Source organism: Pteronotus mesoamericanus, unplaced genomic scaffold (assembly GCF_021234165.1).
Source record: "Pteronotus mesoamericanus isolate MK-2021 breed Mesoamerican mustached bat unplaced genomic scaffold, CSHL_Meso_final scaffold_99, whole genome shotgun sequence".
Taxonomy (NCBI): Eukaryota; Metazoa; Chordata; class Mammalia; order Chiroptera; family Mormoopidae; genus Pteronotus; species Pteronotus mesoamericanus.
Genome location: NW_026555330.1, coordinates 8415542 through 8434453, shown reverse-complemented (window position 1 = coordinate 8434453; position 18912 = coordinate 8415542). Strand labels below are relative to the sequence as shown.

At 42.4% G+C, this 18912-nt stretch overlaps 2 protein-coding genes across 2 annotated transcripts in view; one reads left to right on the top strand and one right to left on the bottom strand.

Annotated features, from left to right (window-relative positions):
* Positions 1-600, top strand: part of GPSM2 (G protein signaling modulator 2) — a 31520-nt gene extending 30920 nt beyond the window's left edge. Inside the window, 1 exon segment of the mRNA XM_054564794.1 lies at positions 490-600. Coding sequence (XP_054420769.1) covers positions 490-600 — 111 coding nt within the window.
* Positions 601-930: 330 nt separating this feature from the next.
* Positions 931-18912, bottom strand: part of CLCC1 (chloride channel CLIC like 1) — a 28840-nt gene continuing 10858 nt past the window's right edge. The window contains exons 2-11 of the mRNA XM_054565083.1: positions 17244-17373; positions 16782-16880; positions 14491-14598; positions 11683-11904; positions 11309-11449; positions 9960-10053; positions 7127-7224; positions 6490-6636; positions 4574-4915; positions 931-3264 (exon numbers count right to left, since the gene is read on the bottom strand). Coding sequence (XP_054421058.1) covers positions 3028-3264; positions 4574-4915; positions 6490-6636; positions 7127-7224; positions 9960-10053; positions 11309-11449; positions 11683-11904; positions 14491-14598; positions 16782-16880; positions 17244-17372 — 1617 coding nt within the window. The 5' untranslated portion in view covers position 17373 and the 3' untranslated portion in view covers positions 931-3027. The remainder of the gene's footprint in view (positions 3265-4573; positions 4916-6489; positions 6637-7126; positions 7225-9959; positions 10054-11308; positions 11450-11682; positions 11905-14490; positions 14599-16781; positions 16881-17243; positions 17374-18912) is intronic.

The following is an 18912-nucleotide window of genomic DNA, read 5'->3' as shown; positions in this document are numbered from 1 at the left end:
ACGAGCAACCGCCTGCACTGCGAGGTTAGAATGCCCATGACGTGGCTGCGCCACAGGCATTTCTCAGCTCCGTTATGATCTTACATGACCACTGTAAGTGGTCTGCCATTGACCAAAACATCATTATGTGGTGCATGACCATATATATTGACACAGACATAGCTATGTCTATATGGTTCGAAATCGTATGCTGTATTGCAAAACACTGCTGTAAAAGTTGTTAGGAACTAATTTTTTTAAAAAGACAAAAACAACTATGTTGTTATGTCAAGAACCTAGCCATGAAAAAACAGATAAAAACTAACAAAATTCCAGTATGGGAGAGGTAGGTTAGGACCTCAGTTGCCATTAAGCATCTTCCCAGAAACTGAAGGGAGTTTTTACAAGGATACCTAACAGGACATGACAAAATAAAAACAAGGACAGAGCCCAGCCCCTAAGTCAACTGTGTGCAGTAAACCACCACGCCCCCCGCCCCCTGCCCCCCAGAACAAGTTGGAACTCATTCACCTCTGGGTGCTTCTGACTCTGTACACCTGGGAGGAGATCCAGGGGCTCTTCCTAAAAATCCTTCAGGTGATTTTGATGGGCAAACAGTGAGAACCGCTTCTCCAAACAGCCATTAAAAAAAAAAAAAATAAGAAAGTTAGTAAAACAATCTGGAATTACATTAAGGACTCAGGATAAAAAAAGTTATTCTTACTGGAAATTGTATCAAAAGTACTCAACCCCTGGATTATATGATTTATATATAGTATATGGGGTATAATGTCCTGGAGTTGCCTTTTAAAAAAGTGCACATAAGTCTCACGGGGCTTTTTCTTATAAAAATACTCAAAGAGCAAAAACAAGCACACCAACCAGAGTAATAGGAAAATAAGTTTATTTTGTATACATGGTAGTTTTAAATCATGTAAACATTCAACATCACTCCATTTTAAGATCGCTTTTACAAGCTGCCTATGCTATTCTGCTCTCCCTAAGAGCTTATCACTGCAATCCTTGATTTTAGTGACAAACATTGGCTGGAAAACCAAGCCTGTCTTCTAGTTATAATCTGGCCTTGATATGTCTGCCTTGCTCTAATAGGACTTCCCTAAATTCCTGGCATCACTCAACAGCAGGCATGAAATGCCAAGAATACAAAGATGAAATTCTACTTAAAAGTTTTCATCAAAGATTCATTTTGGGGTTGACAAACAGCAGTCAGGCGTGCAGAACGCATTATGTCCACTCTCACGGTTGGGCTCAGCCACCTGAGGTCCTCCTTCCTCTTCGGAACTGGACCCCAGCCCAGAGGACACCACCACCTGGGGCGCATGTCGCCTGTCGGTGAAGAGGTCCAGCCCCCAGAGGGCTAGGTTATGTGCATCGATGCTCGGAGATCTATTCCAGACTGCAGGCATATGGTCACTAGTTCATTTGTTAGGTGCCCAGTGTTACAAATTTGTATACACAATTCTTTTTCCATTTCTTGGAAAAAATGACCACCTCTCTGAGGAAATACTAAAGATATTTGCAATATTAACACATAAAACTAAAGTGTTAAAGGCATCTAAGTGATGCTTCAAGGAGCAAAAAAGATTTCTACATCTCATGTGAAAAACCCCCAGAAATAGAGCATAAGAAATACAGGTCAGTAATAGCGTAATATGTACGTGCAGCGCCAGGTGGGCACTGGAAGTACGGGAGGGACCACTTCATAAAGTGTATGACTGTCTAACCACTATGCTGTCCACCTTTATCTAAAAGAAAATACCAAGTGACAACTGTAATTGAAAAATAACATTAGAAAAAACTTCAGAAAGCAAATGCTTTGAATAAGAGTTTTCTGAAACAAATACCTAAGGGAAGATTTTAAGACTATTCCTATCTGTCAGCAGCTGAACATTACTTTTAGTGTGAACATTAAAACAGAGGACACCTAAATAAATGTATGTGAAATTTGCTTTCTGGTAGGGACGGGACAAATTTTTTAAGTTTAAAATGAGGAATAGTTTAAAAAATCAGAGTAACAAAGTTGAAGTGCCGAGCGGATCGGCCGTCCACAGGTGAGGGAGGCGCCCTGCTCTGTCCTCCCCAGCACAGCGGCTGCTCTGTGTCCACAGCGCCAGAACCGCGCACTTGCTGGGGCCCGACCACCACGCTCTGCTCTCACGTAAGGTGCTGTGGTTTCTAACAGTCTCAGCTGGTGGGATTCTGAGCGGCCAGGAAAACGGGTCTTACAAAGCCGGTGCACTTCACCTGGTGGGGCAAACCAAAGTCCCTCTCAGGGTCCGCTCACTACGGAATACTGGGGCTACCAACTTAACACGCTGCACCACCTGAAGTCCCCTGGCAACTTTCAGTCTGTGTCAGCAGAGGAAAATGTAAAGGGGTGATAAGGAAGCAGCCCCAGTAACGGCTGGGAGCTGAGAAAAGCCCGTACGATGACCCTGCAAGGCCACCACCCTCTGTGAGCAGCCTGCAGAGACGGGAGTGCTGCCAACGCAGACTCCACGGCTCTAAAGGTGCTGAAGGACACGGAGAGTCAACGTGGCTGCAGTGGACTCCCCTTCCAAATGGTTTGAGAGTACCTGCCACTTTTGCAACGCAATGCACAACTGGCAGATTCTCTCAACTAAAGTAGCTGCCACAGGACGTCCCCTCAACCACACTCTCTCGGGGTGACCTGGGTCCCAGACGTGTAAACATACAATTACTTTTTCAAAGACCCTAGTGCCACATGGCTTTAATTATTCAGATTAGTGATGCTTGCTTATGTTCATTTATGAGATCCTGTTCCAAAACTCATACTTCAAAGTTTTACGGGATGTTATCTCACCATCAAACAGAAAATCAAACAGATGAAAGAAGTTAAACAAATCAAATACATGTTTGCTAATTCTGTCAGTAAAAATATTCACGTTTACGTTGGCAATGTTGCAGTAAGTATCAGAATATCTGCAGTGAATAGTTGAGAGTTTACGCCACAGAACCGCAGTGCAGAAAGACGGCCTCCGCGCCACGGTCCGAGCCCGCGCTCCTCTACGCACATGTGCCCCTGGGCGGGTCCTTTCCACCGGCTCCCAAGGCCGGGCCGGCAGCGCTGCCGGCCTCGGGGCTGCCTTTGGCATCAGTCCTGAGCTGGGCCTTCCCCGCTGCTGGTGAACAGTCCACACTCCCTGAGGGCTCCTGGCTGGTGACAGGCTCAGGCGGCCGGCTGCCTGCCGTGCTGCTCTCGGTGGGAGAGCCTTCTCCTCCGTCTCCGCCAGTCTCTCTGGGCTAGAAAGTAGAGTACATTTTGTTTCCATTGTTTAACTAACATACTGTGAAGGTTAGAAATCATGTTTAACAAGTTCCTATACAACTCTGAATTCTTTCAAAGTGCTGGACTGTAAAGACATAAACATCCAGCTTCACAGAACTGTCCTCAGCAGAGCAGGACACCACACACTCGGCAGTCAGGACTGGGGACAGAACTGCTAAGTCCTCCTGCCTGGTGAGAACAGTTCATTTGATAAACACCGGCTGAATATACACTTGGTGCTGGGGGTACCACAGGAAAAGACCAGACAAAACCCTTGCCCTGCTGGAACTTACATTGAGGCAGGGGAATCAGGCAACAACCCAACTAACAGCATCATGCTGGAAGCAGGCTCGGGGTGCTGGGGTCGCACTGCAGGTCTGAAAGGTGCTGGATGCACAAAGGCCTGAGGAAATGAACCATGTGTGGGGCTGTGTAGGGGGACAGACCGCGAACAGCAAGCACAAAGGCTCTGAGGTCAAGGACTAGTCAGGAGCGGAGCGCGTGGGGAGGGGACCAACGGGGGACAGGTGGAGTGCAGGCAGATGGCGGGGGCCCCGGGCCACGCGGCAACTTTGGTGTTCACTCTAAATCGGGTAAGAAGTCACCGGAGGGTTCTTGAGATGAGCGTCAGATCTATATTAACTATTAAAGCTGAAAGGAACACCTTCAGGTTTCTTAGATCCTTGCAGATATTTTTTCTTATAAGGAACTCCATGGAAAGGGAGTCTTTAATTTCGTTGGCTCTACTGTGTTTAAGTTGTAAACTTTTACACTTGCAACTTAAACTTTGCAAAGGACAACACAAATTCCACTCTCAAACAGAAATGGAAATGTCCCTTTAAACGGTCAAAATGGTGGGGGAAGGTCCTCACCACTCTGCAGGTAAAAAGCACAGGGCGGCCAGCCAATGACCCGGAAGACAGGGGAAGCAGAGGTTCTTGGTCCCCGCCCACTCTTCCAGCTAAGGCCTGGCACTGCTGTGGGTTCCTGGGGCTGCCTTTCCAGAGGCTCCCTTCCCTCTCTCCAAAGGCAGAGTGTTGGTCATGCTCACCAGCTGGTTTCCTATGAAATTTCAGGTGAATTTCTACCTGTCCTAACCAACTACTGTGAGAGCACTTCACATAAAAAACAAGTCTCAATTCTCCAAAGGAGGCTGGACTAACTTTTGACCACAGCAAGGAAGACAGAATGTGATATAACGGTGAAGGTCGGAGTTAACCATGATCTACAGGAAGCGCTGAGGCCTAGAGCAAAGGGACAGAAAACGAACCGTAGCTGACTTACACTGGACACCACCTCGGGATGCTCTCGCGTCTCTGTGTCTGGAAAGTCACCTGCCCGGAGCACTTCGGGGCTCCTGTGGCCAGTCTGAATTCTCAAGCCAACATCTCTCTCTCTCAAAACATGTCTTCTACCCTCATTCGTTCTGTCATAAGGGCCTTGCTCAACGGGGCCGATTGGGCCCCTATAGTAAAAGTCTGCATCACCTGCTCCACCATTGGGTCTATAATCAATTCTCTGCTGCTGGCGCTGGTCATCTGGCTGAAGGGCCAGGGGCGGCTCTCTTCTTCGACCACCAAAAGGTCCCAGCAAAAAAATTGAGTTCCCAGCACCATAGCAGAAACTCTAGAAGGAAAAGACATACGGGTCCTGAGCACTTAATGGCTGACTTACCGGAAAATCATCAGGGGCTTCTTATTCAGGGTGCTAACAAAATTATGTAATCTAATTTGTGGCATTTGTAGACACAAATGGTAATTCAACTTTTTTTTTTTTTAACCATTAGAGGTCTCTACTACATGGCCAGAGTAGCCAATAAAAATGAGAAATTACTCAGTATTAAGTAGACATTTCAATCAGCTGGACACATTTTGATTGCATCATTAACAACAGCGGTTAGGCTGAAGCCCAGAAATTGCCACTGGAACTATCTCATAGTTGAGCATATGTTATCTATATTCACACCCATCACATGAGGTAAATGCTAAAAACTGTTCAAAGTTGCACATCATTATGTCAACCTTCTCCTGTAAGTTAATTTTTTTACCACACAAATGTGGCTTCAGCTACAGCTACAGTCCAGCAGGCTTAGAGCCAGGACGCACGGAGACACTAAGCAGCACGTCTCCGAGCGGGGCCCCGGAGCCCTGGACGACCCTGTGAGGCCCACGCTGTTCACAACACACACAGGAGGCTCGCTCTCCTCTCCCGCGTGCCAGTGCGGTCTTCCGGGCCTCGCTGGCTTCCTCGCTGGAGGCTTGTGGGCTGTGCGCTCGCAGAGACTGGTATTTTAAAATATCCTGTTTTAATTCTTAATGTGTAAAATTTCAGTAAATAAAATCCCATAAACAAGAGTTCTTTGTGGTGTTCAATTCTTAGAATGCAAGGGCCCCAGAAACAAAGTGTTTTGCAAACCAGATACTGATTTTTGAAGACAGAAGCAGCACAGGCTCTTTCTTAGGCAGGTGAAACAAGAGATGATGGGTTTTGTATATAATCTCAGTGTCAGAGACTAAACTATACAACTAATGTCACCCGGCAAATCTGTACCCCTAAACCACCAGATCCTGTCATCAGACACTGAAACAAAAACCAAAACAGGAACAATCTCAAAGTGCACTGAGCATAGTGAATTTGTGTCCTTAGAGAAGACACTCAGAGGCACATCTGAGTTCTTTACGATTTTGTTTATATGACAACTGCTTTTTTGCATAAGTGCTGAAAACCAACAGCACAAAAAGCTAGAGACCATGGAAAAGGGACAAGTAACATTTCTTAATAACCGTCTGTTCCTGGACCCCCAACTTGTCAGTACACTTACCTTCTTTCACACACACCCCTCTTCCTGATGCTCTTAAACCCAAGGCTCTTCCCTACTCAGGGCTGCAAAAGCTCAGGCTACAATGAAGATTTTCTCAAGAGGACGTGCAAAGTGACTTCGTATGTGTTAATTCACCGAGTGCGAAGAACCCATTTTTTAAAGGAAAGTCTTATTTTAAATCAGTGTCATGGCATCTACAATCCAACATGAGTACCACGTCCTTGTATGTGGAAGTAAAAGTAGAGCGGTACCACCTAAAAATCGCCTTCTCGTACCATTAGGCATGACCCAGCCTGATTACGAGGCTTTGCTGACACCTCATCATTTTAGAATGGCCCTTGTTCTGTGAACCCCACTGTCCATGGCGCGCTGTACTAACCAGGACGCCTATGGCCACAATGGCGAGCAAGGGGATCTGATAGAGCACAGGCGTCTCCTTCATGAGTGCTTTAATGAATTCACCAATTCCTTGTCCAATGTGCTTCAGCGGCTCCGTGACAAAGTTGGTGAACGTAACTGCCAATGCCTAAAAAAGGTAAAAGCAACTTCGTTTTTTTTCCCCTTAAAGGACTGAGGCACATAGAGTAAGCCAAATCTGACTGGACACTAAGGCTAAAGTTGTGCTACATAAATTAAAATGCTGCCATAAGCTTTTTAAAAACATGAAAATCACTATGTAATAGAAATGCTTTTTTTCTGGAACAAAAGTTAGCACAATGACTCTCATACACAGTAACAATTTTTCACCTACCTCAGTTGGTTTGAGTGTCATCCTGCTATGCCAAGGTTGTGGGTTCGATCCCCAGTCAGTACATATATGAGAATCAACTAGTGAATGCACAGCTAAGTGGAAGAACAAATCGATGTTCCTCTTTCTCTCCCCCACCCCCCTCTCTAAAGTCAATAAATACTTTTTTAAGATAAAAATAAAATAGAAAACACTAACAATTTTTAATATATGCAAGGGTTTATCGACTTACTTTGTATAAGCAACTTTTTCAGAAAACATTCTGTACCTTTGTTGGTGGAACCAATAAAATGGGGTTGACTAATAAGAGCTCATAGTACTTCTGGCATGGGTCATCCTTGTAGGTCCATGAACTTCTAAGCCATTCTATTTAGAGAAACAGATGAGTCATTTTTTTAAAAAGCTGTATTTCATTCCCAGTAAGACAGTATTTTGGTTTTACCCACTCACCACTACCAATTTTAAATTGTTTTACAAATAGATTCCCTGTAATGAAAATTTAAAAAATTTTTCATTGTATGTCCAAAATATTTTAAAAATCCATTCAAATTGTATAAGTCTTATGCAGATAAAATCTTTGTTGAAAGATCTCTAAGAGGTATCTATCTGAAAACCAGGGACCCCTGACTAAGCCTGCCGGACTGGGTCTGAGTCCCTGTCCTGGCTGTGCTGCTGGACCAGTGCTGTCGTGCAGGGTGCTGCCTGCCACTGGGGGCCCGTGGGTAAGGGCACAGAGGACCTCTCTGTATTATTTCTTAAAATTACCTGTGCATGCACAGTAGTCTCAGCAAAATCTCAGTTTACAAGTCAGTCCCCCCGGTTTTCCGAGGCAGGCTTACACCCCGCCAGTCTGCACCAGAGGCGGCACGCAGCTGGCCCTGAGACCGAGAACAAGGCTGGCTGGTTCAGCTCCCATAGCCTCTCGGGGAACGTTGAGTTTGGGCACCTGATTGTAGAGTCTGCTGAGATTCTGCCCAGATTAGTCATCATGGACTTGTACTTATTTATAAAGTGTCTGATCATTAAACCATTCCCACTGCTAGGTATAGATAACTAAAGGCAGTGAACATTACTTAGAATGTTTATATTGTAAAAATCTGTTAAGAAGTAATTTTCCCCTTTGTAAAAAAAAAAAAAAAGAAAAAAAGCTGTAAGAGTTCGTAAGTCAATATAACAAGATTAACTCTAAACGGTTATTACTTCATATATATGTGTGTGTGTATATATATGGATTCACTTAATACACTCTGTTGAGGATCAGCATGTGCCAGACACTGTGCTAATGAACAGGATGAGTAGAGGACCCTTCACAGTTTAACAGAGGAAGACATCTCAGAGCCAACAAATCCGGTTTCTATTCCTTCCCTGTGACGTCACATAAACAAACACAAAACTCAATGGTCTGAAACCTGAGACATATATATGAAAAACTTTAATTACTACTTATTAGCCTGGTTCTATAAATCAAATCCCCAGCAAATATTTGTAATATTTTCCTTATTTTTTTTAAGAAAAATATAAATACAGATTTATTCAACAACTCTAAAAGTCCCTTATCATTTATCTTACATCCTCCTCTGCTTTCTTCCCCTCCAATCCAAAAAAAATGAAATAAAGGTAGTAAAGATATATACTACTTTAATATAATTAAAATACACAATGCAAGGGGGGAGACTCAAAGCCCCCCGATATTATCTTCTAGAGGGCGGGCCCCTTGTAGTACAGGCTTCCCCCACTAGGTCAGTGTTCTAGGAACCCATCTATGCCATTGTACAAGCTGGCGTTGTTGTGAGAGGCTGCGTTCGGCTTCAGTGAATTGTTTTTTTGAAGATGCTTTCAATGTGTTTACCCATCTCATGATGGGTGGCTTCAAGCATGCCTGCCCACACTGCGCAGAGTGTTCAGCAGTTTTTGATCAAAAATGAACATGACCCCCGTGTCCCACCCTCCCTAGATACCCGATCTCACGCCAAATGATTTTTTGTTTTATTTTGTTTTCCTGGGTGAAAAAAAGTCCTCAAAGGGAAATGTTTTGCCTATATGGAAGAGGTGACACAAAAAAAAATGGCAGAAGCACCAAAAGGAATCGAAATCAAACAAGTTCAAAAACTGTTTTGAGCAGTGGAAAAAATGTCTCAATAGGTGTATTGCATCAAATAAGTACTTTGAAGGTGGCTAAAGTTTGAACATATAAGAATACATAATTTTTAATTAAATTTTTTTGGGTCCCCCTCATATACAGGGGATAAAAATAAGTGTACAGTTGTGAGTACACAAAACAGAATTTATTCTTGTATTGTTAATTATTGTATTATTTATTTGTATTACAACTGTTTTTGCCCACCCTTGTATATCAAAGACCAGCAGAGAACAGAAGCCCCAGGTATAATCTTGAGAATTAAATTTATATATCCACATAAACTTATCCACAAATACAGTCAATGTTTTTTGATAATTTAGGATATTCTAAAGAATAATTAAAGATGTCATTTTGATATGGTAAACCAGTACAAAATACTGATGATGTATCACAGAACTGTACATTTTAAATCGATAAATTTTATTAACTGTCATCTCAATAAATTTAAAGTTACAATAAAGGGTTGAAAAACATATAATTGATAAATAACTATAACTTGGGAATGATACTGAAAATAGTATTCAGGAAACTTGCAGAGAGTAGATAGTTGTGTAAGGCTGAAGAAGACCGTCTCTTCTCCTGGCCTTTTCTTTGATTTAGCTTTGAAACTTAAGTGTCAGAAGAACACGCAAAAAGACTCTTAAGAGTCTTCCTGATCCCTGACCAAGCAGCTCAGTTGGTTACAGCGTCATCCCGATAAGCAAAGGTTGCAGGTTTGATCCCCCGTCAGGGCACATACAAGAACCAACCAACGAAAGCATAAATAAGTGGGACAACAAATCTATGTTGTTGTTGTTGTTTTCTCTTTCCTTTCCTCTCTAAAATCAATACATAAAATAATTAAAGATTCAGTTGTGGAAAGCTTCCTTCTGGCATTTTATCACTTCTAAGTAATTTTCAATATATTTTCTCACTCAGAAATTCTGTTCAAACAAGGCCAAGCGCGGCAGCAGCGCCTTACCCCAGAGACTCTCAGACCAGTCCATCTTCTCGGCGCACACGTTGTTTAGCGGCTCCATCTTGGCGACTTCAGCCTGGTGCTGTGCGAACGCCATCTGATGGACACACACCAAAGAGAAGCCTGAGCTGCCGCGAACAGTGACTGCGCCTTCGCCCCCCCCACACCTGTGTTCAGATACCGGACTGCTTAAAAATTTTCATAGGAAAAAAATGTATCCACTACTTTAGAAGAGTAGCTCTTTTCAGCTCCCAGCAAAGCAGTCTTGCTGCAACAAGGAAGGCTAAAGAACTAACTGGAACTGCCTTCTTTGTAAGCAATTATGAGGAGGAAGGAAAACCTTGTCACTAGTTTTAAAAAATTAGTTCAAATATGGTTTATATCATGCCCCAAAATATAGCTATATGTGTTAAATAACTACTTCTCATTTCATGATAAAATGCTGTTTTGCTTTGGATGGTTTTTCAGTACAAATGGCCTATATAAAGGCAACACACCTTTTATAAATTGAAGCCCCAGGGGAAATCAGTGAGGTAACAAGAGTCAACTAAACAACTGTCTGTCCTTTAATCTATAAATAATCACCATTTCTAGAAGCTATGGAACTCAGAAAAATGTTTTTAAAAATCTCAATGATTTAATCAGATGAATTCATACAGCTATTTGGCTATTTGACTCACCTTGCTATGAAGATCTAAAATTTTCCCGCAATGATTAGAATACTTCGACAGAACAGCAGTGCTTCTTTTAAATTTCTATATACACGTTAACTCAATTCTCTTTTTTTAGGTCTAGAGTTAGGGTTAGGGTTCAGCATGATTCCAAATTTGAAAGGATTAAAATTTACGAAAAGGACTATAAAGTCAAAATATTGACAGTGATTACCTCTAGGTTGCATAATTATAGGTGATATTTAAAAATTAAGTTTCTCTGTATTCATCTTTTGTAAATTTTCTACCTTAAACATACTACTTTCATACTCAGGAAATAACCTAACTTTCAAAAAAACCCTAATATTTTGATACCATTTCTAGCAAAGAATAGAAGAACATATCCCAAATCACCTAAGAGTTTTTAAAATGTGACTGCCTGGCTCTCCTCTGATTTAGCTGTTCAGATGCCACCCAGCAGGAACGGGATTATGCAAATCGGGACTGCACTTGCTTCCCCACTACCGAGTCAAGTCCCCAAACACAGGGCACCGCGGGCACCTGCCACCTGCACCCCCACCTCCAACCACTGCCTCCAGCCCTCATCTGAGGCCAGGCTACACACTAGCTCTAAACAGATGATCTCTTCTCTTACTATGAAATAACATTTTTAAATATTAAAGCCTTCCACCTCGTTAATACCTTGTATAAATACATCCAATTCCATGCCAAACTGATGAGAAAACTGACGAACAGAAAACGCCTCAGCTGGGTGTACCAGCGGACGTACGTCCACAGCTCGGTCGCCACCAGCAGCACGGTGCAGAGCAGACACAGGAGCACCTTGGAGACAGAGCAGAGGTGGCAGAGTCACTGTCAGGCTGTCCCCCCACCAAGAAGCAGCCAGTCACCAAAACAGAGGAAACGGACTCAAATATGCAAAATTATTTGTACCATTTTGCCGCACGTTCATCAGTACAGTATGAGTGACTTAGTACAGGTTCTCAACATAATTTTGGTGGAGAGTTGGAAATGTTTAAATGAACTGTTAACCATGCCCCCGCATCCCAGCTTACCATGAACACGTCATATGGATCCACGCCGAAGGAATCTTCAAATCGCCACTGCCACTTTTCAAAATCATGAAACTTAAAATTAATTAAAATATCACTTAGTGCTTCATCCAAGGCACCTGGATTCCAGTTTTCTCCATCGAGAAACTTCTGTATTTCTATCAAGGTTTGTCTTTTAAGAATAATCTCAGCATCATAATGCACATCTCCTTTGTTTTCATCAGGCTGAATTAAATTTCCCCCCCAAAAAAAAACAACAGGAAAGAGAATTTTATTATTATATTACTCAGTGAAATGTTTCAAGACAAAAGTCAACTTGGAACTAAATATATAATTAGTTCACAATATTTCACACATACTGAGTTTGCCAAAAGGTTTTTTTTTTCCTGTAAAAAGGCTCTAGAGGTGCTTAGTTGTCCTTAACTTCATTCGAAACAATTTTGTAAGATTGCATGTGACAGCTGTCATATCAGCATGCAGTAAAAAACACATCAAATATTGGTGAATTTTTGTGTAGCCATTTTAATACTGAAGATGGGAGAAAACAAGCAACATTTTCAGCATATTATGCTTTATTACTTCAAGAAAGGTAAAAACAACTGAAATGCAAAAAAAATATTTGTGCAGTATATGGAGAAGGTGCTGTGACTTCGAATGTGTCAAAAGTGGTTTGGGAAGTTTCATGCTGGAGATTTCTCGCTGGATGATGCTCCACGGTCAGGTAGACCAGTTGAAGACAAAAGCGATCAAATCGAGACGTTAATCGAGAACAATCAACATTGTACCACGCAGGAGACAGCTGACATACTCAAAATATCCAAATCAATAAAGTTATTGGTGAAAATGAATAGTGTGTGTTTTACTTTACAGGAAAAAACTAGAACTTTTTGGCCAATCCAATATAAAACATCTACCTGTCTGTCTCATAGGCTGACATGAAAAGCAAAGCTAATACATGTCAAAAACATTTAGAAAACTATAAAATCTACACAAATAACGTACATTTTACTAAAATACAGTTGGTTCTTACTATTTGCGATAGTTATATTCTATAGTCACCTCAAACACTAACTAGCAAATACTGAATGAACCATGGCTCCAGGTTCCTGTGAATATGTTCTCATCAGCCGCCAGTCAATACATAACCTTTTTTAAAGATAAGATTCTATTTAAGGACAGCTTATTTAACGTACATTGCCAATTCACTAACACTGAGCTCCCGGCCAAAAGTTCTGTAACTCAAGTCTGAACTAGGCTTCCCCAGCACACGTCCTTTCTCTCTCAGGCACCTCACAGCCCTCCCGCACCCGGGGACACCAGACAGCTCTGCGGAGCTGTTTAAAAGTTAAATAACCCCACACACAAAAGTAGCATGTAGCATGAAAAACAGACCACAAAAAGTACATGTTTATAGTCTAAGAGCTGAAAAAAGACGGCAGACTGTGGCCTTGCTGGATTCTCAGCTGGGAATGAGTGCATCAGGCAACTCAAATGTTCTGCCACTCTGCACGTGTCCAGGAGTGACCACAGAACCAAATGCTCTGCTGCCATGCACATGTCTGAGAGTGGCCATGAAGGACCATGAACACTGACGTTGGGGCTATAAATAAGGTTTAGCGATCAGACAGATTTGCAAATATGGAATCCACAATAATGAGGATCAGCTATCTTTGATTTGGTTTATGACTTCCCATTTGCACAGTTTTCAGAGAGCCTAAAATGTGCAGTGATACAAATTAGAAAAATGAAAGGGATCTCAAAAAGCAGAATATCTGAGTTCCATGAACATGTATTATACATTACTATCTTTATTAGTGTGAGTTCAGGTTAGCAAAATCATGGTAAACATTTACATCCATTAACCACTTAATAGTAATGAGAAAATTCTTTTTTCTTTTATAATAGTAAATACTGATATTTATTTTTAAAAGTTAATATAAAATGAGAAAAACCAAAGTGTCCTGTCAAATCGAAAATCATCACTAAGCATAAAAGAGCAGCATTCATTAACATTTTTTTAAAAACTAGGAACAATGTAAAGAACATATCCAAGCATCACCACCTTAGGTATTTTCTGGCTATTTCCTCATCTACCTATAAAACCGGCTCTGCCCCACCTTGCACACACTCATAAGGCTTGCATTACAGGGTGCATATATGAGAACATCCGCTCTTGCACTTCCAGAATAAGGTGGGACTATTTAATTATTCATTTGATACTCCTCTCCCTTAAGGTTTCTTGATATTCTGACTGCCCTAAGTGAAAACAATGACTATAAAAAATGGAAACTTAACATTAATTATGAATAATATGCACACACACTATCCAATTCCATAAAAGCAGCACTTGCCACGGTAAACAGCTTGGGGGGAAAAACTACTTAAAACACACTGTCCTCCTCTTCAGCGTGTAAAGATCTTTCATCACCTGAGTAACAGAGTGTGGAACTGGTAGAAAATGAGTAAGGGCCAGAATGGCATTTCCTTCCCAAGTCAGGAGTTGACTAAATTTCCAACTGTTTGGTAAAGTTCAAACAGCAAATTTGAAACAACACCCATCCCCAACTCAATTAAGCGGTTTGAGCAGTACAGGGAGTTGAAAATGTAAATGGCCTGTGCCGCCTTCCACCAAACCTCTGCCAGCAGGCGGCTGCCCTGGATCCTGCAAGAACGGGTTCTGGTAAAAGGGCCAGGCAGGCGCTCTCCGTTAAAGCACAGCGAGAACGGTGCTCCGTCACTGCTCTGTATAGCCGGGTGTTCGTTAGTGCAAACACCCACTACACTGACCAGCATCGCCCAAACAATACTCACAAGTCCAAGCTTTCTGGCTTCAATTAAAATCTTGTTTAAGTATCTCCCAAAAACAGGATTTCTTTCACTTTCATAGTCTTTCTTCTTTTTGCTTTCACATTCATTGATCTGTAATCATACACACAAAAACCCCACAGTTAGCATCACCAAGTTTAACGTAAAGGTCAAGTTTCTAACCTAGCAGCCCCATCAAGACCAAGGCCAGGCACTGGTTATTTTTATCAAGTGTGCCTTAAAATGGACAGCTTGCCTGCTGTCTGTGGGCTCTCTCTTTGCAAAGGGCAAGTAGGCAATAAATGAGGAGTGCGTACCCAGCACCTGGCCCTGACTGGCAGTTTTTCTGCTGACTTTCAGCAATTTTAAAGCCGAAGACCATAAAGCAAGGGGGCAGTGATGTGGATACACAGACTATCTGGACCAATCTCTCAGTAATGAGGAAGGAGAAAGAGGGAGGAAGGATACATAGAGAGAGAGAGAGAAACAGGGACGGGAAAAAGCCAGGAGGAGGAGGATACAGCAAAGAATTTCTTGAATGCGTCTATTACGTCTGGCCTTTTAGTAACTTCTCCTGCTGTGACCGGTCATCCCCCACCATGCAGGACGCTCTGAGAAGAAAGGAGCCACGGCTTTGCCGGAGTGTCCCACACGTGGCCACCCCTCAGCACACGAACCTTCACTAGGATGTCCTCTGAACTTAGCTCTACAAACGCCACAGTGGTCCAGTCACCGCGTGAGGTGAGCGCAAGGCATATTCTACAGACAGGAGACCTTGTGATAAACAACTTCTATTTTTTCACTGAGTGTGGACCATGAGTTGAGCACGGAAATGGGCCTCCAATGACACAAGATAATAATGAGCACAAGCTCAGGACAGGACATTTGAGAGAGAAGGCACATGGCTGTTTCCTCTGTTTTCAGGCACAGTTTACAAACTTCTGTTTGTAAAAATTTCTCTGTAAGAGAACCAATGCTGTTTTGGTTGTTTTTTTTTTTTTTTAAGACAAGGACTCAAGACTCCATTTTACCCATCGTGTGTTTTACAATGTTTGAACCAAAGTCACAAACAATGGAATGAAAAATTTCCATAAAAGGGCTACTTCTGCGTTTCCTGCTATGAAGCCGAACACCCACCGCACCACGAAAACGCGGAGGAACAAAGGGAGACTCGGCCACGTATTTCTTTGCTACTGTCCAGCTAAGACAACACTCACATCTGCTAAGAACCAGAAGCAGGTGCTTACTGCTCCCAAATGAAATGCATTAGGATCTCAGTGAGCAAGCGCTCCCCGCCCCCCCCACCAGGCTGGAACCTCCCTCCCGGTGCATGGTGTGGGCAGGTGTGCTCGTAAACCACCCATCATGAAACGAACACACACACTGAAAGAGTCCAAGAAGGTTCACTGAAGTGAAAACGCAGCCTCTCACACCACCACCAGCAGGTGCACCAATACAGACAGGTTCCGAGGACACCCACCTAGGAGGGGAAGACTATGCTACAAACGGCTCGCCCTCCAGAATATAGTTCCATTTTTTTGTGGGGGGGGGGGGTCCTCCTTTTGTAATAATCCCTTATATTTGCAAGAGTAATTCTTATGCTTCTAAGCTGGTAATGGGCCCATTTCTTCATTTGCTACCATCTGCCATGAGTCTACTATACTCCATCCAGCATTGTGACAGGGGACAGAGAATTAAGAATAAATAAAACATTATTCCTTGTCCCAAGAAATTTTCAGTCTGGTAAAGAAATAATTACAACATAGTAAGATAAATGTTATTACAGGAAAATAAATACTATTTTTAAAAAAGACTGGAATAACTAACGACAAACCAAGGCTAGAGTAACTGAAGAAGGAATAATATACAGTTGACTCTTGAATAACATGGGTTTGAACATCTCAGGCCCATTTATATGCAGATTTTTTCAATAAATACATTCTATATTGTAAATGTGTTTTTTTCTTCATTAGGATATTCTTAATAACATTTTCTCTATTTTATTGTAAAGATATAGTATATATGTAACATACAAAAATATGCATAAATCAACTGTTGGTTATCTGTACGGACTTTGGTCAACAGTAGCCTATTAATAGTTAAATTCTGGGGGGTCAAAAGTTATACAAGGATTTTCGACTGCGTTGGGAGGGGTACTCCTGAACCCTACATTGTCCAGTGGTCTAATATATATAAATTGTACAGTATATAGAGATAAAAATGTTAGCAAACACAGAAAAACAGACAATTTAACATACTATAAATGATGTACAATTCATGAATGGAAAAAATCTAACCTTATGAGTTAAAGAATCCAGCCTGCTGTAACATTCCGACAATTCTTGAGTGTACAAGTCAGGACTGACCTCTTTTTTCTCTGACACACCATAGTTCACCTAAAGCAGGGCAGAGGAAGATTTTATTTCTTTACAGTTCAGTTGTAAAAGGAGCCTATTGTTAATAAAGACTAATATTTTAACTTCATCATTTTATTACTTTGCATTCTTCAATTGTACTGAACCACCAAAAAAAGTAAGAATCTCAAATTTATGTACTAGCTAAGAACTAAAATCAAATTACGTTTGCTACCTGACGGGCTCTACCTTCAAATTAAAAACTGCAGGAATCTCGGGCCTTGAGCGGCGCGAGAGGCTCGGAACGGCTGCTCATCACTCAGACCCGACTCTCGCAGCCCTGACAACCCCACGGGCACACTGTCTCCACCGCAGCACCGGCGAGGCCGTGCAGGACTTCAGTACCTGAGGCTTCCTCATCGTTCCGGAGGCAGCGTCATAGTTAAGCATGTCTGTGGGGTCAACCCAGTCATCACTGTGCGCGTCACCGGTTACCAGCCACAGACACTCACAGAGGAGCAGAGACCACAGCATCCTGCGTGAAGACCAAGAACAGTTTACAATAAATATAATGAAGTGTAAGCACTTCTACAAGAAACTGTAATAACTACATCTCTCTAGTGCTAAGATAATGCTTTCTTTCTGAACTGAGAAAAAACTTAGCAAAATGGTATTCACAAAAAAATACACACACTCTCAATTGAGACAAAAAGAAATTAAGGGTTTTCTATGAGATTCAGCGATCCCATTCCTAGATACGTAACCAAAAGAAATGAAATACATGCCCACACAAAAACTTGTACACAAGTATTTATAGCCACATTACTCACAACAGCCACAAAGTAGGAAAAAAAAGCATCCACCGACTGATGAATGGACAAATGTGGTATGTCCACAGAATGGAATATTACTAGGCGATAAAAAGGAATAAAAATATATTTTCCGGAATGATATATTGATACATGCTACCATATGGAGGAACCTGAAAAATATTATGCTACATGGAAAAAAGCCAGTCACCATAAACCATATTGTATGATTCCATTTATGTGAAATGTCCAGAGTAGGCAAATCTCTAGAGAAAGAAAGTAGATTCATAGGTACTTAGGGCTGGGGATATCACAAGGGACAAAAATGTGTTACTTAAGTGATACAGGGTTTCTTTTTGAGGTGATGAAAAACGACCTAAAACTGCGGCAATGGGCTGCTGCAGCTCCCTACGCCATACCCCACTCCCCTCTTGAAAAGTGAATAAAACTTCGCTCTCTGCCTTCACTTTTCGCGAATTCTTTCACAGCCCATGTCACCAGTCTAACAGTTTGGTGGCCCGCACGGAGACATTCTCTATTTCTCCCCCTCCTCTGCCTCATGAGACTTGCGGCTGGGGGAGCAGCGGGCAGCGGACACGCGTCCCAGGCTTAGCCTATAACCCTGTCCCCGCGAGGTTTGGGAAGGGGATGCTAACCCTCCCGTCTCTCTGGACTCCGCCGACAGCCTTCTCCTCACCCTACCCCGCCAGCGGGTGAGTCATGCCTGGACTCTGGATGTCACGAGAAAGCTTTAAGAAATTAAGACTGACTTTCAAAGCCAGTAAGGGTCCCTTGGAGAAAAGGCCTGCTACCTTGCTCTGACAACATGGTTCATGGCAGTCTTTCCAGGCCTGGAAAACTACTAGAAAAGCGAGAGCAGAATGTGATTAACAGGTGTCCGTCCCCCCCCGCCACTCCCTGGCCCCCCCCGCCCCCCCCAACAACCACTGGCAAAAGACAACACTGGAGCAAACTGCAGCTTTTGCAAAACCTCGCGAACCCTCCTGTGTTACAACGCCAACAGCCCAGGGGCCACACAACAGCAACCCCCCACCCTCTTTTAGTCCAATTATAATCCAATAAAAACTCAAAGTACCCCCAAAATAAAATTGTGGCAATGGATACATACATCTGTGAATATATTAAAAACCACTGACATGTAAACTTTAAATGGATGAACTATACAGTATGTGAGTCACTGCTCAGTAAAATTGTTTAAAAAGAGGTACTTCAACCAAATTGCCCCTCGCCCACTTTCTTTAACA